This window comes from Urocitellus parryii, chromosome 15 (assembly GCF_045843805.1).
Source record: "Urocitellus parryii isolate mUroPar1 chromosome 15, mUroPar1.hap1, whole genome shotgun sequence".
Classification (NCBI taxonomy): domain Eukaryota; kingdom Metazoa; phylum Chordata; class Mammalia; order Rodentia; family Sciuridae; genus Urocitellus; species Urocitellus parryii.
Window position 1 is genome coordinate 33,609,526 of NC_135545.1, and position 16,870 is coordinate 33,626,395.

Here is a 16,870-nt window from a genome sequence, read left to right on the forward strand (position 1 = left end):
TATATGAACTACCACACTGTGATGCAAAGAAGGAAACACACTGGCGATTATCAACACAAATAACTCACAATGCTGCAAGTTTCCAAAAGAACAGGTACAATGTGATGGTGTTAATATAAAGCTTAAAATGTGTGGGCTGGGGTTGTGGCTCAGTGGTAGAGTGCTTGCCTAGCATGTGTGAGGTCCTGAGTTTGATCCCTGGCACCACATGAAAATAAATAAAATAAAGATATTGTGTCCACCTACAACTAAAATATATATATATATATATATATATATATATATATATATATATATATATATTGTAAAAAATACAGCTTAAAATGTGCATAAGCCATACAGTACCAGTAGCCTCTACATCGGAGCGTTTTGCATCCACAGAATCAACCAACTGATATTCAGAAGAAAACTGATCTGCACTGAACAGAGGTTATTCTGTTCTCCATGAAAAATGAACATTTTTCTCATCATTATTCCCTAAACAATAAGAGTCGAACAGCTATTGACCGCATTTACCTTGTGCTTAGTGTTACGTGTAATCTAAGGTGACTTCGAGGACTTCACAGATCCTATGTAAATACCACCTACATCATTTTATAGAAGGGACTTGAGCTTCCGTGGATTTTGGCATTCGAGGGACCTCCTGTAACCCGTCCTCTCCAGACATCCAAACAAACGCACGGTGTTTAGGGACACGCACATTAATTAGTAAAGTATGCAGCAGTGGGTGGGCTGGTGGCTGCCAAATCCTGGCTCCCCTTCCCCTCCTAGACCACGGAGGACTCAGGAACCCCCGGGGACATGAGTCGTGCATCTGTCAACCTGAGGGGCTCTTGGGTGGCTCTTGGCCCTGGGGTTCACCGAGACCCCAGTCCCTTTGGTCAGTTTTACTTCTGACTCCCACTCCCTCCCGAGATCACCCCCCGCAGTGACCGCACTGCAGTGACCCTCCCCGGCCTTTGCTGGGGTGAGACCCGGGTCCCTTCTCCTCATTCACCCGTCACCAACTGCTGGAAGCATGTCTTTAATGAGCCCCACAGAGAGGACAGAAGGAGCACGTCACCCTGCGCCAGCTGCGGGGGTAAACCTGTAGACTCAGTGTGTCTCCAACAGAATCGCCACGCTATTCCTGGAGCTGGATCAGATAGTGTTAGTTTCATTTAAAAATAGCAGCAGCAGCCGCCAGGGGTTGAGGGCACTGGCTGCGCCCAGGAGGGGCCACAGGGCCCCTGACATCGGCCGGGCTGGGGACCGGCCATGTGGAAGGAGGGCCAGGGCCCGTTCTGGCCTGGATCCAGCGGCTCTGGGACCAGCTTCTCTCCAGAAAGGGCTTTCTGGGCTCTTGCTTCCTGGCCCCAGCCCCACTGGGGTGAGCCGACCCAGCAGGGACCACCCAGGAGTCCCGTCTCCGGGCACTGATGAGGGGCGACCCCTCTCCCTGCTGGCTTCCTGGCGTGAGGGGCTGGACAGGACGACCCCCAGGGCCTTACAGAGGCCAGCTGCAGTGGCCTCCTGGGGTCCGTGGTCCTCCTTCCCAGGCCAAGGGCTTCTGGCGCTGACCCTGGTGCTGAACGAGTGTCTCTTGGGAGCACAGAGCGGCAGGAGGAAGCCCCTGCCACCAGGAGGCAGGCGGCCAGGCCAGGAACAGCTGGCTTCTGGCTTCTCAAAGGCCTCTGTCACCGAGGGGGGGGCAGCTGCGGTGGTGACCTTGAGCTGTCCCAGGGCCATCAGGAAACCAATGACCTGCCTCTGAAAGAATTGGAGCAAGGGTCCCTTGGAAAGAGAGCCGGGCCCAGCTGTGAATAAAGGGATCGATTTGTGGTGCCCGAGGAGAGCCCAGAGTCCTGGGGCCCAGGCACCAGAGGGACAAGGAGACACGTCCACTAGTGTGAGAGGGACTTGGAGAGAAGGCCCGGGAACAGCGCCAGCCAGCCACCCTTCATTCAGATCACATGCCAGTACTGAGGACCTGCCGTGGGCCTGGGGACGTGCTTCCCTCTGTCCCTTGGGACTTAGGTCCCAGCGGCCACAGGGTGAGGTACAGGTGGGAGACAGGCCACAAGCCGCAGACCTGAGAGGCAGGCGGTGACACCCACCTGGCAGTAAGTGACATTGAAACAAAGGTCTGAATGGGGCTCTGGAGGAAGCTGAGCAGGAGCCAGGGGAGAAGGTTCTAGACGGAGAGGGCAGTGCATGCCAACGTCCTGTGAGGCCAGGGAGGAGGCCAGTGTGGGGAGGGAGCGGGGGACACTAGGAGGACGCTAGGGAGGGTACAGGCTTGTCCCCTGAATGAATGCAGGGCCACGGGGACACTCCGAGTTCAGGAGCCACAGCAACTCTGCCTGCTGCTGAGGACAGACTGCAGGATGAGCGTGGAGGCAGGGAGACTGTAGGGAGGCTGCAGGGAGGCTTCAGGGAGGCTGAGGGAGTCTGAGGGAGGCTGCAGGGAGGCTTCAGGGAGGCTGAGGGAGTCTGAGGGAGGCTGCAGGGAGGCTGAGGAGGCTGAGGGAGGCTGAGGGAGGCTGAGGGAGGCTGCAGGGTGGTGCAGGAACCCGGGGAGAGGCGGTGCTTCTGGGTATATCTAGAAAGCTGTTCCAGGAGCTCCCCGGCAGATGGGAAGTGGCGGTGAGAGGAAGAGGCATCTGGAGCCACCCAGGTTTCTGGCCCCAGTAACCGGAAGGAAGAGGCTGGCTGGGGACGGGGGTGGAGAGACGTGGGGGCCAGGGATCTCACTGATGGACGCGGTGCTTGGAGAGGCCTATTTGGCACCGTGAGTGGGCAGCTGGTGACACTAGTCTGGGGCTTGGAGAGAACCTGGGGAGTCATGGCATAGAGATGACATTTGTCATCAGACACAGGGCCACATGCCAGACATAGCTCAGAGGCCGGGAGGCCAACAGAGCCTCCCAAGGAACCTACAGTGGAAGGACAAAATGCTCATTCTGCAGCAGTGGAAACCAAGACTCACCACCTGTTGATGAGACAGAGCCAGGTTCAAGACCAGGCCGCCCCCAACCAGGCAGTGTCACGGGGTGTCACAGATGGGATGTGGAGAGACTTTGGCTCAGGGAGCGGGCGATGATCCAGAAAAGAAGAGGCCAGGGGTGTGAGGAGTGGCGAATTAAGTCATAGAGAGGGACACACTCTCGCTCACAGAGGCCAAATGGGGGGCAGTGAGACGAGGGTGCAGAGGGACGATGGGCCAGACCCAGGGCACTGCGTGAGATTGGCCTGAAGAGTCTCAGCTGGACGGGGAAAAGAGCAGGGAGCCATTGATGGTTCTTGAGGAGGGCATTCCATGGTCAAACCGGCTCTGATGAAAGACCCCCCAGGTCTGAGCCTGCCAGGTGGGGGGCGCCAGGAGTGACCAGAGAGGAGGAGACCCGTCAGTTGTAGAGACGGGTGGGGAGGGAGGGGGTGGAGCTGCTGGGGTGAGGAGGAGGTGAGCAGGCAGAGGGTCTCTGAGGCCACGTGGGGGCTGGAGGTGAGAATGAGTCAGGGCAAAACTCCAGAGTGGGTGCTGGGTGCGGGCGGGGCTGATGTCCCTCAAGAGAAGGGCAGCTGATTCCCCAGGGAGCTTGCTCCTGGGGCTGGTGAACCAGGAGGGGGCAGGTTTCCACCCTCCTGTCCTGGTCCAGGAGCCAGAGCTGCAGGGCTGGGAGCCTGGGCAGGGGCCAGGGGAGCGGCCCTTACCAGGGTGTGTCCGGCTGGCCAATGGCTAGAGCTGGGGCCAGAGATTAAGGAAGTGTCCATCCAGAGGGGGCTGCTTGAGGCGAGATCAAAGTCTAGCACAGAACCTTGACCTTGCTTGTCCCCTTCCCAGCTGTGCCCTGGGACTCGTTTTCAAACCATTCTGGTTGGTCACCAGTGTCCTCATCTGTAAGACTGTCACAAGGACAGTACGCCACTGCTCAGGACCCGGCCCAGCTCAGGCACGTTCATGAGAAGCCGAGCCCCAGAGATGCCCGGGAACAATCAGGTCCAAGCAAAGAGGAGTGTCGAGAAGGGACAGGGTCCCAGGGATGACGAGGACATTGACAGAACCAGGCTGGAGACGAGGAACTTTCCAGGTGACCTCAGTGAATTCCCCCAGCTATGCCACGAGGGAGTGTCCGTCATGGTGCCCATTTCACAGACAGGCAACGGGGCCCGGGAGAGGGTTCTTGGCTACACGACCAGGAACGAGTCGAAGAGCCTTCCAGGGCATCTGCTGTAACCACTGCCCCACACGGTCCTTCGTGAGAGTGGCCACGGGGGATTGAGAGGCCCAGAGAGGGTGGCTTCCCTGAGCAGCAGGAGCAGAAGCCGTGACACTGAGGACTCACAAGTGGGCAGAGAGGAAACGGGAGGGAGAAGTGCAGGCCGCGCCGTGGAGAAGTAGGAGGAGGGTGTGGGGGAGTGTGGGGTCAAGGAGAGGTCTGCACCAGAGAGGAGGACCCTGGGGTCAGCAGGAGGGGAGGGTCCCGGGGGGAGACAGGAAGAGCCAGCAGATGGGGTGTGGCTGCGGCAGGAGGCCCTTCTGGGATGAGGAGGCTCTGGGAGCACAGCCGCCCCTGGAGACTGGAGCACGTCTGTGATCCCAGGGACCTGGGAGGCTGAGGCAGGAGGACCGCAAGTCCAAGGCAGCCAGCCTGGGCAGCTCAGCAGGGCCTTAAGCAACTCAGCAAGACCTTGTCTCAAAAAATAGAAAGGACTGGGGATGTGGCTCAGTGGTTAAGCCCCTCTGGGTTCAACCCTAGAATCAAAGGGAAAAAAAAAGAAATAGAGAGAGAGAGAGAGAGAGAGAGAGAGAGAGAGAGAGAGAGAGAACTAAATATGTGCAGGATCATCCATCTTCCACACATCTACACATGCATCTTCCCTCCATCACCAGCCATCAGCCCCTCCACCCATACTCCACCCACCCCACCCACCCACCCCTCCACCCACCCCTCCATCTACCCACATCCATGCACACACCACCTTTCCCTCATCCATCCGTCCACTATTCATCCACGAGTCCGTCCACTCTTTTACACCCCCATCACTCATTCACCCACCCACCCATCCAACCACCGGCCTCTTCCTCTTTTCCCTGAGCATACCTTATGGAGCCCCACCAGGTGCTCAGCGCTGGAGGAACGAGTTGGAGCCCAGCGGATGGAGGTTCTTGTTTCCAGGGTCCCAGTCTCTGCGGAGACCCGGGGAAGCCAGCCATCACCGCACAGGGGAAGTCAGTGACCTCTGGGGACACAGACGAGGGTGGAGGTTGAAGGAAGGAAGTGGGGGGTCCAGGCTGGGATCTGAAGGAGAGACAGGAAGTGGGAGGGGGAGTGGAAGAGGGTGTCAGGGAATCAGGAACCAAGTGGGGCCCGGCCGGGGCTGGGGGCGGTGGGGGCGCCTAGCACCGTGAGGCCTGGGCTCCGTCCTCAGCTCCACGTAAAAATGAATAAGCAAAGGAAAGACACTGTGTCCACCTACAGCTAAGAAAAGGGGGTGGGTGGGAGGTGAGCTGAGGGTCACAGTCCCAGGAAGCTGGGCTCCATCCTGAGGGTGACGGGAGGCGCTGAGGCTTTGGAGAAGGGACAGCTTTGTTCTGGGAAGGACCGTGGAGCTGGGACCTAGCGTGGCCCACAGAGGGTGGAGGGGCGGCCGAGGATGGCCAGGGGGAGTTGGATCCAGGGTGGCGCCCAGGCTTGCTGGTTGAATATGGGCTCCGAGTGACAGTGACAGCCAGGGCAGCAATGACCCTTAAAAGGCTTCTGACCTGAGAGCCAAGCCTGACCTGGAGTCATGGGGGAGTGCTTCAGCTCTGGGAGGGGGCCATATTTGGGGATGAGAGGTGGAAACCACATGAGAACCACGGACCCAAGCCCCCCACCCCCACCTCACAGGGCAGAGCCACGGGTGCAGGTGGCTGGATCCTCACCCGGATGCTCAGGGCCCTGGGCAGCCCCTGCCCCTGCTGGAGCCTCACTGAGGCTGGCACCACCTGGGAAAGCACGGCCCACCCTGGCGCTCCTGCCTCGACTGTCTAGCCCCGTGAGGGTGATGAGCCACCTGACCCCAGCCTGGGACTGACAGCACCACTGACTCCACCCCACCCCCAGGCGGCCTTGCTCCCAAGCCTGTAGAGACCCCGAGTGGGAGCAGGGACCCTTCCTGCCTCGAATCCTGCAGGTGCGGCCAGTCTGCCCTAAGCTGGGGGGCATGGATCCCCTCCAGCTGGTCTCACGCCCAGGGACTCCCTGAAGACAGCAACCTTGGGGTGGGGACAGCAGGGTGGCAGAGCTCAGCCAGAGCTAGTGGGGACTGAGTCACCACGGCCACCTTCCCATTCGGATCCCGCTCTCCCGCTCTGCTGCTGGCAGACCTGCGCCCTGCCTTCGCCCCGCCCGCCCTCCCCATCTCCAGGGCGCCCTCTCGGCTGCCCCTCCTCACAGCCCTGCCTCGATGCCTCGGCCTCCTCTTGGCAGCCCCCCACAGTTGCCCCAACGGCACCTCCAGATCCTAGAGACCTCACAGCATGGTAACGGTCTCCCGAGGCCCTGCTCCCAGCGCAGACTCCAGGGCATCCCACCTGGAAGGTCCCTTGGAGTCCGTTTCATGGCCTGGGGAATGGAGGAGAGATAAGTCTGGTTAATCCCTGGGAAGGAAACCACCTTAGGACTGTCCCTGGGGACTGGGGACATAGCTCAGTTGGCAGAGTGCTTGCCTCACATGCATAAGGCCCTGGGTTCCATCCCCAGCACCAAAAATAAAAAAGAATGTCCCTGGGCTTTGCTGTGTCCACATAAGGCAGGGAGGCCCTGCCCAGCCATCTCACCCCTCCTTCTCTCCTACTTGCCTTTGCCAAGCGGGGCCTCCCCCCGGGTAGGAATCCCACCCACCAGGCCAGCCCACCAGCACCTCCTCCAGGCAGCCCTCCAAGATCTGCGGGCCACAAGCAACTTCCCACCCTGTTCCCTGGGGCTCTTATCTCACCGACGTGTCCCCAGGAAGGGCCAGGCTTTGCACTCCCCCCACATGGTGAACCCCCCAACGGCGGAGGCTGCACGGGGTCCCTCTGTCCCATGTGCAGCCCCAGGGTGCCCCAGGTGGCTGGGTGTGCTGCTCTGCTCGGCTCCCAGCCAGGCAGCCTGCACCAGCCCAGAGCTAGTCTAGAACCTTCTGCTCCAGCGCCCATGACTGTTCCCTGGAAGGCCAGGGGAATTTGGGTCCTTCTGCAGAAAAGTCCTGAGTGTGCAGGAGGACAAAGGGGACACAGAAGCCACAGGGAGTTTCCCCTGCGGGCCTCGGACTGCTTTGCTGCTAGTCATGCCACCGGAGTCACTTGCTGTTACCGGCATAGGACAGCGTTTGGTGACCTCTGCAGCAGGACAAAAGTCACTGGGCAGGGGGCATAGTGAGCCACGAGGCACGGCCACCCCTGAGGGGTAGACCAGCGGGGACAGCTTCCTCGTGCTCCTCCTGGGACCCAGGCCCCCACTCCTTCCCCAGCCTCCCCGCCTCTCCCCGCTCCACAGGATGGGGAGCCATTGGGAGCTCCTCCCGTGCCATGGATGTCACCCCGGCCCTCCCATGGGAAGTGCACCAGGCATGTGCACCCAAGAACACCCCCTTCCCTGCCCTCCCCCTTGTTCCTGTGCAAATGGAAGCCCCTCGCTGCTGCCCCCACTCAGCACGGGAGGGCGGACCCAGCCAAGACAGGCTGTAGGGTAGGCAGGACACCCCCCCGGGCTGTGGCCTGGGGAGGGGGCACAGTTAGGGTCCCCAGCAGCTGATGCGACTCCAAGGGAAGCAGAGAAATGCCGGTGTCGGCTGGCCAAGGGGAGGCTCCGTCTTCTGGACCTATTGTCTACTTGCCCCTGTGGGTGATTAAATGGAGACCCAAGCGGGCCTCTGAGCTGCCAGGGGTCACACTGCAAGGCTGCAGCAGGGGACGCTGCCCCAGGAGGTTCTGCCATGGGCAGGTACATCCCCTCCCCAGGAACTGCCCCAGGTCCAGCCTCCTGGCGTGCTCTGTGGGGTGCTGAGGAGGCCTGGCCTTGGTTGCCCTGGTGGACAGGGGACCGACTGGCTGCAGTAATGCTGTGGCCCAGGCTGTGCCCCAAGAGCTCTGCCTGGGGGTCCTGGAAATGCCAGGGCCTGCACTGGCTGGACCCTGACCAGGTGTCCAGGGCAGATGCGGGCAGGGGGCAGCTTTGCTTCGGGCGAGTAGCGTTCCAGCACCCTGCATTCCACCCCATTGGAGGGTATCCCCCATCCCCAAAGCACATGTGTGGCCTGAATGGTGACTAAAGCCCAGCCGGACCCAGGTCTTCTGTGCTCAGGGCCCAGCCTGGGGGAGGACAAAGTCACTCCGGGCCTTTGGGTCTCAGGCCTCTCTCAGAGTCAGATGGAGCGTGGCTTCCGGCAGGGTGGCACCAGGGCCCTGTGCGTGCAGCCTGAGGACCTCTCCTTGCACTGAAGTGCTTCCCTGGCCCAGGGAAGGAGCCCGCCCTCTTGGCCTCGCACTGGGCATGAAGGAATCGCCCACTTGCCTGGATTAAGAGTGGCTAAGATGAAGAGGCTTCTGGGTACGTCAGGGAGGGCATTTCTAGGATCGTTTCTGTGCATTGGGGAAAAGGCGGTGATCAGACCCTTCAGGGACTATTAGGCTCAGGCTCTGAATGGCTGTTAATTCTGGGAGACCCAGAATATGGTGGTGGCCCTCCAGTAAAGGTAGGGGGTCTTGGGGTTTGGGTGATCAATGGAGATTTGGTCAAGGTCCCAAATTCATCCTGTGGTGACTTCCCCCATTCGGGATAGATACCCTTAGCACCTGGCAAACCCTGACCTAGGTTAAACCAAGTGAGGGCTATTATGGTGGAAAAGACCAAATGGAAGTCTCTGGAGTTGCCGATACCTGGGAAAATAGTGAATCAAAAGCAGAAAGCAGAACCGCATCCCTGGCAGGTTGCAGATTAGTGCCACCATTGAGGGCAGGGGTGGTGATCCCACCACATCCCCATTCAGCTCTCCTATTTGTCTGTGCAGGAGACAGCTGGGTCTTGGAGAATGGCGTGTCTCCAATTGCTGCTGCTGTACAAGATGTGGTTTCTTTGCTTGAGCAGATGAATCTATCTCCTCGTACCTGGTATGCACCTGCAGATCTGGCGAGTGCTTTATTCTCCACCCCTGTGCCTAAGGACCACTGGAAGCAATTTGCTTTCAGCTGTCTGTCAAGGCCAGAATATACCTGCAGGGTCCTTCCTCAGGGGTATGCCAGCTCTCCAGCCGTGGTCACAGCTTATTTCTTAGATATCTCTTTTTGGGGGGAGGCGGGGGGTACCAGGGATTGAACTTGGCCACTGAGCCACATACCCAACCCTATTTTGAGACAGGGACTCACTGAGTTGCTTAGCACCTCACTTTTGCTGAGGCTGGCTTTGAACTTGTGACCCTCCTGCCTCAGCCTCCTGAGCTGCTGGGATTACAGGTGTGCACTACCACACCTGGTAGTTCACAGAGATCTTGATCACCATTCTCTTCCATGAGGTATCATGTGGGTCCTTTATGTGGATGATGTGTATGGGTTGGACCTACTGAGCAAAAGGTAGCCACCACTCTGGACTTGCTAGTGAAGCATTTTTCAGAGGATGGGAAATAAATCCCACTAGAATTCAAGGGTCTTCAACCTCAGTAAGGTTTTTAGGAGGCCTGTGTGTGGGCCTGTGCGACCCCCCTCCTAAGGCAGAGTTGCAGCATCTGGCCCCTCCTGCAGTCACGAGGAAGCAGGGCCCCTAGTGGGCCTATTTGGACTTTGGAGGCAGCATGGTCCTCACTTGGGTGGGTGACTTTGGCCCCTCTACTGGGCGATTCCAAAAGCTGCTTGTTTCCAGTGTGGCCAGAGCAGGAGGGGGTTCTGCAACAGGCCCAGGCTGCCATGGAGACTGCTCTGCCCCTTGGGCCATATAACCCGCAGACCCAATTGTGCTGGAGGTGCCGTGGCAGACAGGGACACTGTGTGGAGCCTTTTGCAAGCCCCCGTAGGTGAATCACAGAGATCGTTGGGATTTGGGAGCAAGGTCCTGCCATCATCTGCAGACAACTACTCTCCCTTTGAGAAACTGCCCTTGACCTGAAACTGAGCCTTAGAGGAAACTGAGCACCTGACCATGGGCCACCAGGTTACTATGGGACCTGAGCTGCCCATCATGAACCAGGGTGATCGGACCCACCAAGCCATGAAGTTGGACGTGCAGGGCAGCAGTCCATCACCCAGTGGAAGGGGTACGGTCTTAGCTTTTTTACTCCTGGGACAAGAACAATTTTGGAGGAGGAAAGGTTCATTTAGGGGCTCACAGTTTCAGAGGTCTCAGTCCATAGACAGCCGGCTCCGTCCCCCGGGGCTTGAGGTGAGACAGGACACCAAGGCTGAAGAGTGTGTGTGTGTTGGGGGGAAGCAGCTCACGTGATGATCAGAGAGCAGAAAGAGAGACTCCACTCTCCAGATCCAAAATAGATACCCCAGAGCCACCCCCAATGCCACCTCCTCCTGCCACCGCCCATCTCCTCCAGTCACCACTCAGTTACTGAGTCACTGATGGGGCTAAAGCTCAAAACCCAATCATCTCACCTCTGAGTGTTCTCACCTTGTTTCACACACGAGCTTTAGGATGACACCTCACATCCAAACCATGTATGTAACAGGTACATACAGGATCAGGCCCCGGTGGGTCCCAAAGGCATGAACAGGCTGCACCACGTGGCCCAGTGCCCATGGTCCTACCCCTGCTACAATGCCTCTGTCCCCCAGCATGCACCTGTGGCCTCCTGGGGTGTCCCTTATGACCAGTTGATAAAGGAAGAGAAGGCTAGGTCTGGTTCCCAGACAGGCACCCCCTGGAAGTGGACAGCTGCAGCACTACTGTCCTTTTCTGGGACGACCCTGAAGGACAGTCGTGGAGGGAAATCTTCACAATGGGCAGTTTTGCACAGTGAACCTGGTTGTACATTTTGCTTGGAAGGAAAGAGGATCAGATGTCAACTGTGTACTGATTCAAGGGCTGCAGTTTGGATACTGGTCAGGGACCTGGAAAGGTCATGATTGGAAAATGGATGACATTTGGGGAAGAGGTGTGTGCTTAGAACTTTATGAACGGACCAAGGATGTGAAGATACTTGTGTCCCATGTGAATACTCACCATAAGGTGACCTCAGCAGAGAAGGACTTTAATAATCAAGTGGTTAGGATGGCGGGTCTGAGGATAGCAGTCATCCTCTTCCCTGGCCACCCCTGACATGGCCCAATGGGCTCATGAACAAAGCGGTCGCGGTGGCAGGGACGGTGGTTATGCCTGGGCTCAGCAGCATGGGCTTCCGCTCACCAAGGCTGACCTGGCTACAGCCCCTGCTGAGTGCCCAGCTTGCCTGCAGCAGAGGCTGACCCTCGGTCCCTGATGGGGCATCATTCCCTGGGGAGGTCAGCCAGCAACCCGGTGGCAGGTTGACTGTGTTGGACCACTTCCATCATGGAAGGGGCAGTGGTCTGTCCTTACTGGGACGGACGCTCATTCTGGGTATGAATTTGCCTTCCCTGCACGTAGTGCTTCCGCCCAAGCCACCATCCAGGACTTCCAGAACGCCTCATCCACTGTCCTGGTATCCCACCCAGCGTTGCTCCTGACCAAGGAACTCACTTCTCAGCCCAAGAAGTGAGGCCATGGCTCCTGCTCAGGGCATTCACGGGTCTTCCCATGTCCCCATTGTTAGGTGCAGGGCAGGCTGAACTAAGTTGTCAGCAGGGCAGGCTGAATGAATGTTAGGTGCAGGATAACCCACGCACTCAAACCCCCCTCAGTCTGGTCTTTTATCACCTGTTTGCATCAAGTCTGAACACTCCACCCCACTCAAGGCTGAATACTCGAGCCCCACCTGTTCTGGTGCAAGGGAAACCCACATCTAACCCCTGCTCCGTCTGCCTGAAGACAGAAGATGACACTACTGTAAGATCCATTCACTGTACGCAAACAAGGCAGCTTGCAGACCCAGAGACCCCATTAGATTTGGGCTATAAAAAGCAACTGATTTGATAGAATGGCCTTCTTTTTTAATCTTTTTTTTTTTTTTTTAGTTATTGATGGACGTTTATGTTATTTATTTGTACGTAGCGCTGAGAATCGAACGCAGTGCCTCACACATAGCTAGGCAATCGCTCTATCACTGAGCCACAACTCCAGCCCCCTGGACTGGCCTTTGAAGATGAAGTTACAGTGCCAGCCAGGTGGCAGTGCCCTGCAGGGCTGGAACCAGGTTCTCCTGAAGGCTGTGTATACTCTGCATCAGCGTCTGCTACAGGGTCCCGTCTCGTCCCGTGGCTAGGATCACGGGTCCAGAAATCAAGGGATGGCGATGGGAATGGGACCACTCCCCTCTATCCCTAGGGACCCATAGCATTTGCTTACTGTCCCCGCAACAGTATGCTCTGCTGGCCTAGAAGCCTCAGGTCCAGAAGGAGGAATGCTTCTCCCAGGAGGCACAACAGGACGTCATTAAACGGAGAGTCAGACTTCCCCTGGCCACTTTGGGCTCCTCATGCCTCAGAGTCAACAGGCTAAGAAAGGAGTTGTGGTGCTGGCGGGGGTGCAGGGGACTGATCCAAATGACCAAGGGGAGATGGACTACTACCACAGCGGAGGCCAGGAGGGGTGCTCCTGGGGCACAGGAGATCCCTGGGTCCCCTGTTCTTACCATGTCCTTTACCAAGGTCAGTGGGAAACCACAGCCACCCTCTGCAGGCAGGATGACTGAGGCAGGGAACCTCCAGGAATGAAGGCGTGGGTCACACCTCCAGGTAGAGAAGCCAGACCTGCTGAGGTGCTTGCCGAAGGCCCAGGAAATACAGAGTGGGTGGTGGAAGATAATGATAAATACCAACTACAGCCACGCCGCCCGTCACAGAAGCAAGGGCCGTAATGGTCATGCGTATTTCTTTCCCACTCTGTTAAGAGTGTTTGTGCACGTGTCCACACGCATTCAGTAGACATGTGACCGTCCCCTTTTATTCCTTCATCATGTAATGTAATATTGGTTGACTTAACTTCAGTACTCAAAATGATAGTACATCTACATTATAGAGTATTTAAGTTGTGGGGTGTCAGAAAAGCTTGCATTAGTCAAGAAAAAAAAATTTTCCCCTCCTGTTCTGGGGAAGGAACTAATGTATTTTTAGTTGTATGAAGAAAAGTTATATCATTTTGGGTGGAATTATGGCCTTGCTGTTGTTTTTATTTGGCGATTAGATGTGATGTAAAGATGTTTGGGTGTCAAGTTGACAAGGGTTGGACTTGTGATGGTTAATCTTTGTCAACTTGATTGGATGAAGAGATAACTAAGACCAGTGGTTTGGGAGGCTGAGGCAGGAGGATCATGAGTTTGAAGTCAACCTCAGCCACTTAGTGAGGCCTTAAGCAAACTAGCGAGACCCCATCTCTAAATAAAATATAAAAAAGGGCTCGGGATGTAGTTCAGTGGTCAAATGCCCCTGGGTTCAATCCTTGGTGAGAGAGAGAGAAAGAGAGGCCTAAGTTTAGGAGGCTTCTAGACGTGTTGGTGAGTGTGTTTCTAGGAATGATTGGCATGTGGGACAGCAAACTGAGGGACAGACTAAGTGCCCTAAGTGTGGGCAGCACCGACCAACAGGTTGGGACCTTGAAGGAACAAATGTTAGAAGAACTAGGAAGCAGGTGCAGACGGAAGCTACGTTCTTCTTGAGCAGGTGCTTGGTGGCTGCTGCGGTCACCTGAGGACTGCAGTCTCCAGTTCGCTCACCTTCCAAAGCAGACTCTGACCAGCGACCCCCCCAGGGAATTTCCAGGCCTTCTGTCCTGGAGTCGGGCTGCATCCTTGGTCTCCCTGGTTCTGAGGCTCCAGCTCTTTCGACTGAGCAGCTGCTGCTCCCTCCAGCTCTCCAGCCTGTGGGCAGCAATTGTGGACTGTCCAGCTGCTGGCCATGTAAGCTCTTTTTGTTCTCTTCTGAGTGTGTGTGTGTGTGCGTATATACATACAGATGTATCTCTATGTCGATGGATCCTGTGGCTGTTCCTCTAGAGAGCCCATCTAACACCACCCGTGCAGACGGGGCAGGAGCAAGCCCAGCCTCTCGGCTCTGTTGATAGAGGAACCAAGAAATGTCCTCTTTGAAAGGAGAAGTATGTCACTGCTCTAGCCCCCGGACACATGTACCCCACCTCTGTCCCCATTTGAATGTCCATTCTCTGGAAAGCCACAAACATTCCAAGACTGGACTTCTACTGAATCATCTCCAATTCTTTGAATTACCCTGGTCTAGGAAGGATGTGGAGGCAGGCGGCAGGAGGCGGGGCAAGACCCCCAAAGAGGTTAAATAGGTCACTTCATGCTTGGCTCTCACCCAATCTCCCCTAAGACAGGCACCAGACCTTCTCCTGGGCTCCTGGCACCATGTCGCCCCTGAAGACCCTGCTGCTGGCCGCCCTCCTCCTCGGGGCTTCTCTGCAGAGCATCCGTGCAGGTGAGAGCAGGGCACAGGTGGCCTGGGAAGGGGCAGGCATCTCAGCTGCAGTGGCCAGGAGGCCCCGGCCCCAGCTGTGCGTTACAGTGCAGAGAAGATCATCCTCTAAGCTGTCTGCTTTATTAGTGGGTTTCATATACAATAAGGGAAACAGCACAGAGACAGCAGAATTGTTTCCAAGTACACGAGAAGATGTAAAATATTTTTATAATAATGATATCTTGTAAACTATAAAATATTCAGTTGGGAAAGCTGAAATAAAGGTCGCTAGGTAGAGACACACACAGGTGCACACAGAGATACACACAGATAAAGAGACACACACATATACCAGACCCCCCACGGCACACGAGGCCTCACAGGTGCACACACATTAGGGACAAGGCGCCCCCGACGCATGAACATGGACCTAACCCAGACAGAGGCACGGGGACACGTATACAGTCACCATGTGCAGACCCCCTGCCAGACCCTGGGGTCACCCTGGCTCCTGCTGTCTCCCTAGCTCGAGCCACCAACGTGGGCCGGGAGTGCTGCATGGAGTTCTTCAAGGGGGCCATTCCCATCAGAAAGCTGGTGACCTGGTACAGAACCTCAGCTGAGTGTCCCAAGGATGCCATTGTGTAAGTCCCCTCTGCCCACTGCAGCTCCTGGGACTGTGCATGGGAGCAGGTGGCTGGCTGCTGGCGCTCCGGGGATGGCCAGGGAGCAGGGAGGAGAGGGCGGCCCTTCCTCCCCTCGACCAGCAGCCTGCCCCAGGGGCAGCTGCACAACCTGTCTGAGGGGCCAGTCAGTGCCCATGCTGTCCTTCCCTGTCCTGATCCTGAGCTGGTGGGGACAGCTGAGCCCCAGGCCCTTCCTCTGCTTCCCAGGCTCTAGGGGGTCTGGGCACAGGTGGTCTGAGGGGTGGACGCCAGGTCCTGCAGCCCTGGCTCCCCGGGAGGGCTGTGACCGAGGTGGGGTCCTGAGAGTGTGGAGACCACTGAGCCTGTGGCTCCCCCTCCCTGCAGGCTTGTCACCACCCAGGGCAAGTCCATCTGTTCGGACCCCAAGGACAGGCACGTGAAGAAGGCAGTTAGACTCTTGCAGAGACTTGTGAAGTCACCTGGCCCCATCACCCAGAAGCCCTGATTTCCTCCGGACCATTTGGAGACTTCCAGTGTGGAAGTTCATCACCCCAACCCGGAGCCCCCGGGCCCGTGGAGGCCTCACGAGGACAAAGGGGAGGAGCCAGAGGACCCTGGCTCCTTAGCTGGACTGAAGCCGCGGGCCTGAAAGCCCTGAATAAAGTCTCCTCCCCAGCCTGGGTCAGTGTCTTCTGTCCCCACCGCACAGCCCACCCTTCCACTCCTGCCTTCACTGGCCGAGGGTCCTCAGAGGACCTCGGGCCCTGGCCTGCCCTGGTCACAAAGGGAAACGGAGGCGACGGGGGCGTGGCCGCTGCGGACCAAGCAGAGGCGAGGGGAGGACCTGGGAGGGCGGGGCGGCAGGTGTGGGCGGGGCGCCGGTGGCCGGGAGGACAGCCCCAGCCCCAGGCTGTCCCTCTTGCCTGCTGTATGTGCCGGCAGGTGGGGGTCCTGGGCAGGCTGGGGGGGGGGGTTCTTTCCCATCTTCTGTGCCCCCGAGTCTCCCAGTCGCCCCCTCTAGCCGGCCGCTGTCTGGCCACACGCGGCGCTGAGCTGGGGCTTCTCCTTCCACACGGGGTTCTTCTGCAAGTGCCGGAGCTCCCTGGCGCGGGGGGGGGGGGGCGCGGGGAGGCCAGTTCCGGCAGCTCTGGCCCCGTCGCCCCCACGGCTCAGCCCCCGGCGCCCACTGCACCCGCGGGCCCTGGGAGATCCGCACGACCAGCGCCCTGCCTGCCCTCCCCGCTCAAACTGCAGCCCCAGCCCCTCCTGCTCCACTTCACCACCCCCCCTCCATCCCCAGGCAGGCTGGCCCAGGGACCCACAGTTCCTCCCGACTCCAGCGGACCCCACCTCCACCCCAGTCAGCGCAGCCCAGCCCGAGCAGAGCCGCTGCCTCAACCTCACGCCCGCTGGATCCCCTCCAGCTCCTAGAGGCTGCTGTGGCGCCGCCCCTGGTGCAGGGTTGCTCTCCCAGTGATGCCCCTGTGTGCCTGTCAGTCTCAACTCCTGCATGACAGCAGGAGCAGGAGCCACTCTGGAAACCCACGTGTATTCTTAAGGATGAGATGGGCGCAGGTGCCTCTGGTCACCCCACCCCCAGGCCCCTCTGCCCAGGCCCAGCTCAAGACTGGGACACCGTGGGTAGGAAGGAAAAGAGCTAGAGTCTCTACATTCCAGGTCTACCACTCATCCAGCTTCTCTGTCTGGGACCTCGTGCAGGGGCAGAAGC

General features: G+C 57.9%; 1 protein-coding gene across 2 annotated transcripts; it reads left to right on the top strand.

The window, feature by feature from the left end:
• The first annotated feature begins 1,895 nt into the window (after window positions 1–1,895).
• On the top strand, window positions 1,896–15,803 carry Ccl17 (C-C motif chemokine ligand 17). 2 transcript variants are annotated; one of them, XM_026395721.2, is made up of 5 exons: window positions 1,896–2,102; window positions 13,742–13,977; window positions 14,415–14,515; window positions 15,021–15,138; window positions 15,526–15,803. In XM_026395721.2, coding segments are annotated over exons 2-5 (342 nt in total). In that variant the 5' UTR covers window positions 1,896–2,102; window positions 13,742–13,975; the 3' UTR covers window positions 15,647–15,803. The 2 variants fall into 2 exon arrangements, with proteins under 2 accessions (XP_026251506.1, XP_026251508.1); XM_026395723.2 differs by having other exon boundaries at window positions 13,807–13,977.
• Window positions 15,804–16,870: the final 1,067 nt, after the last annotated feature.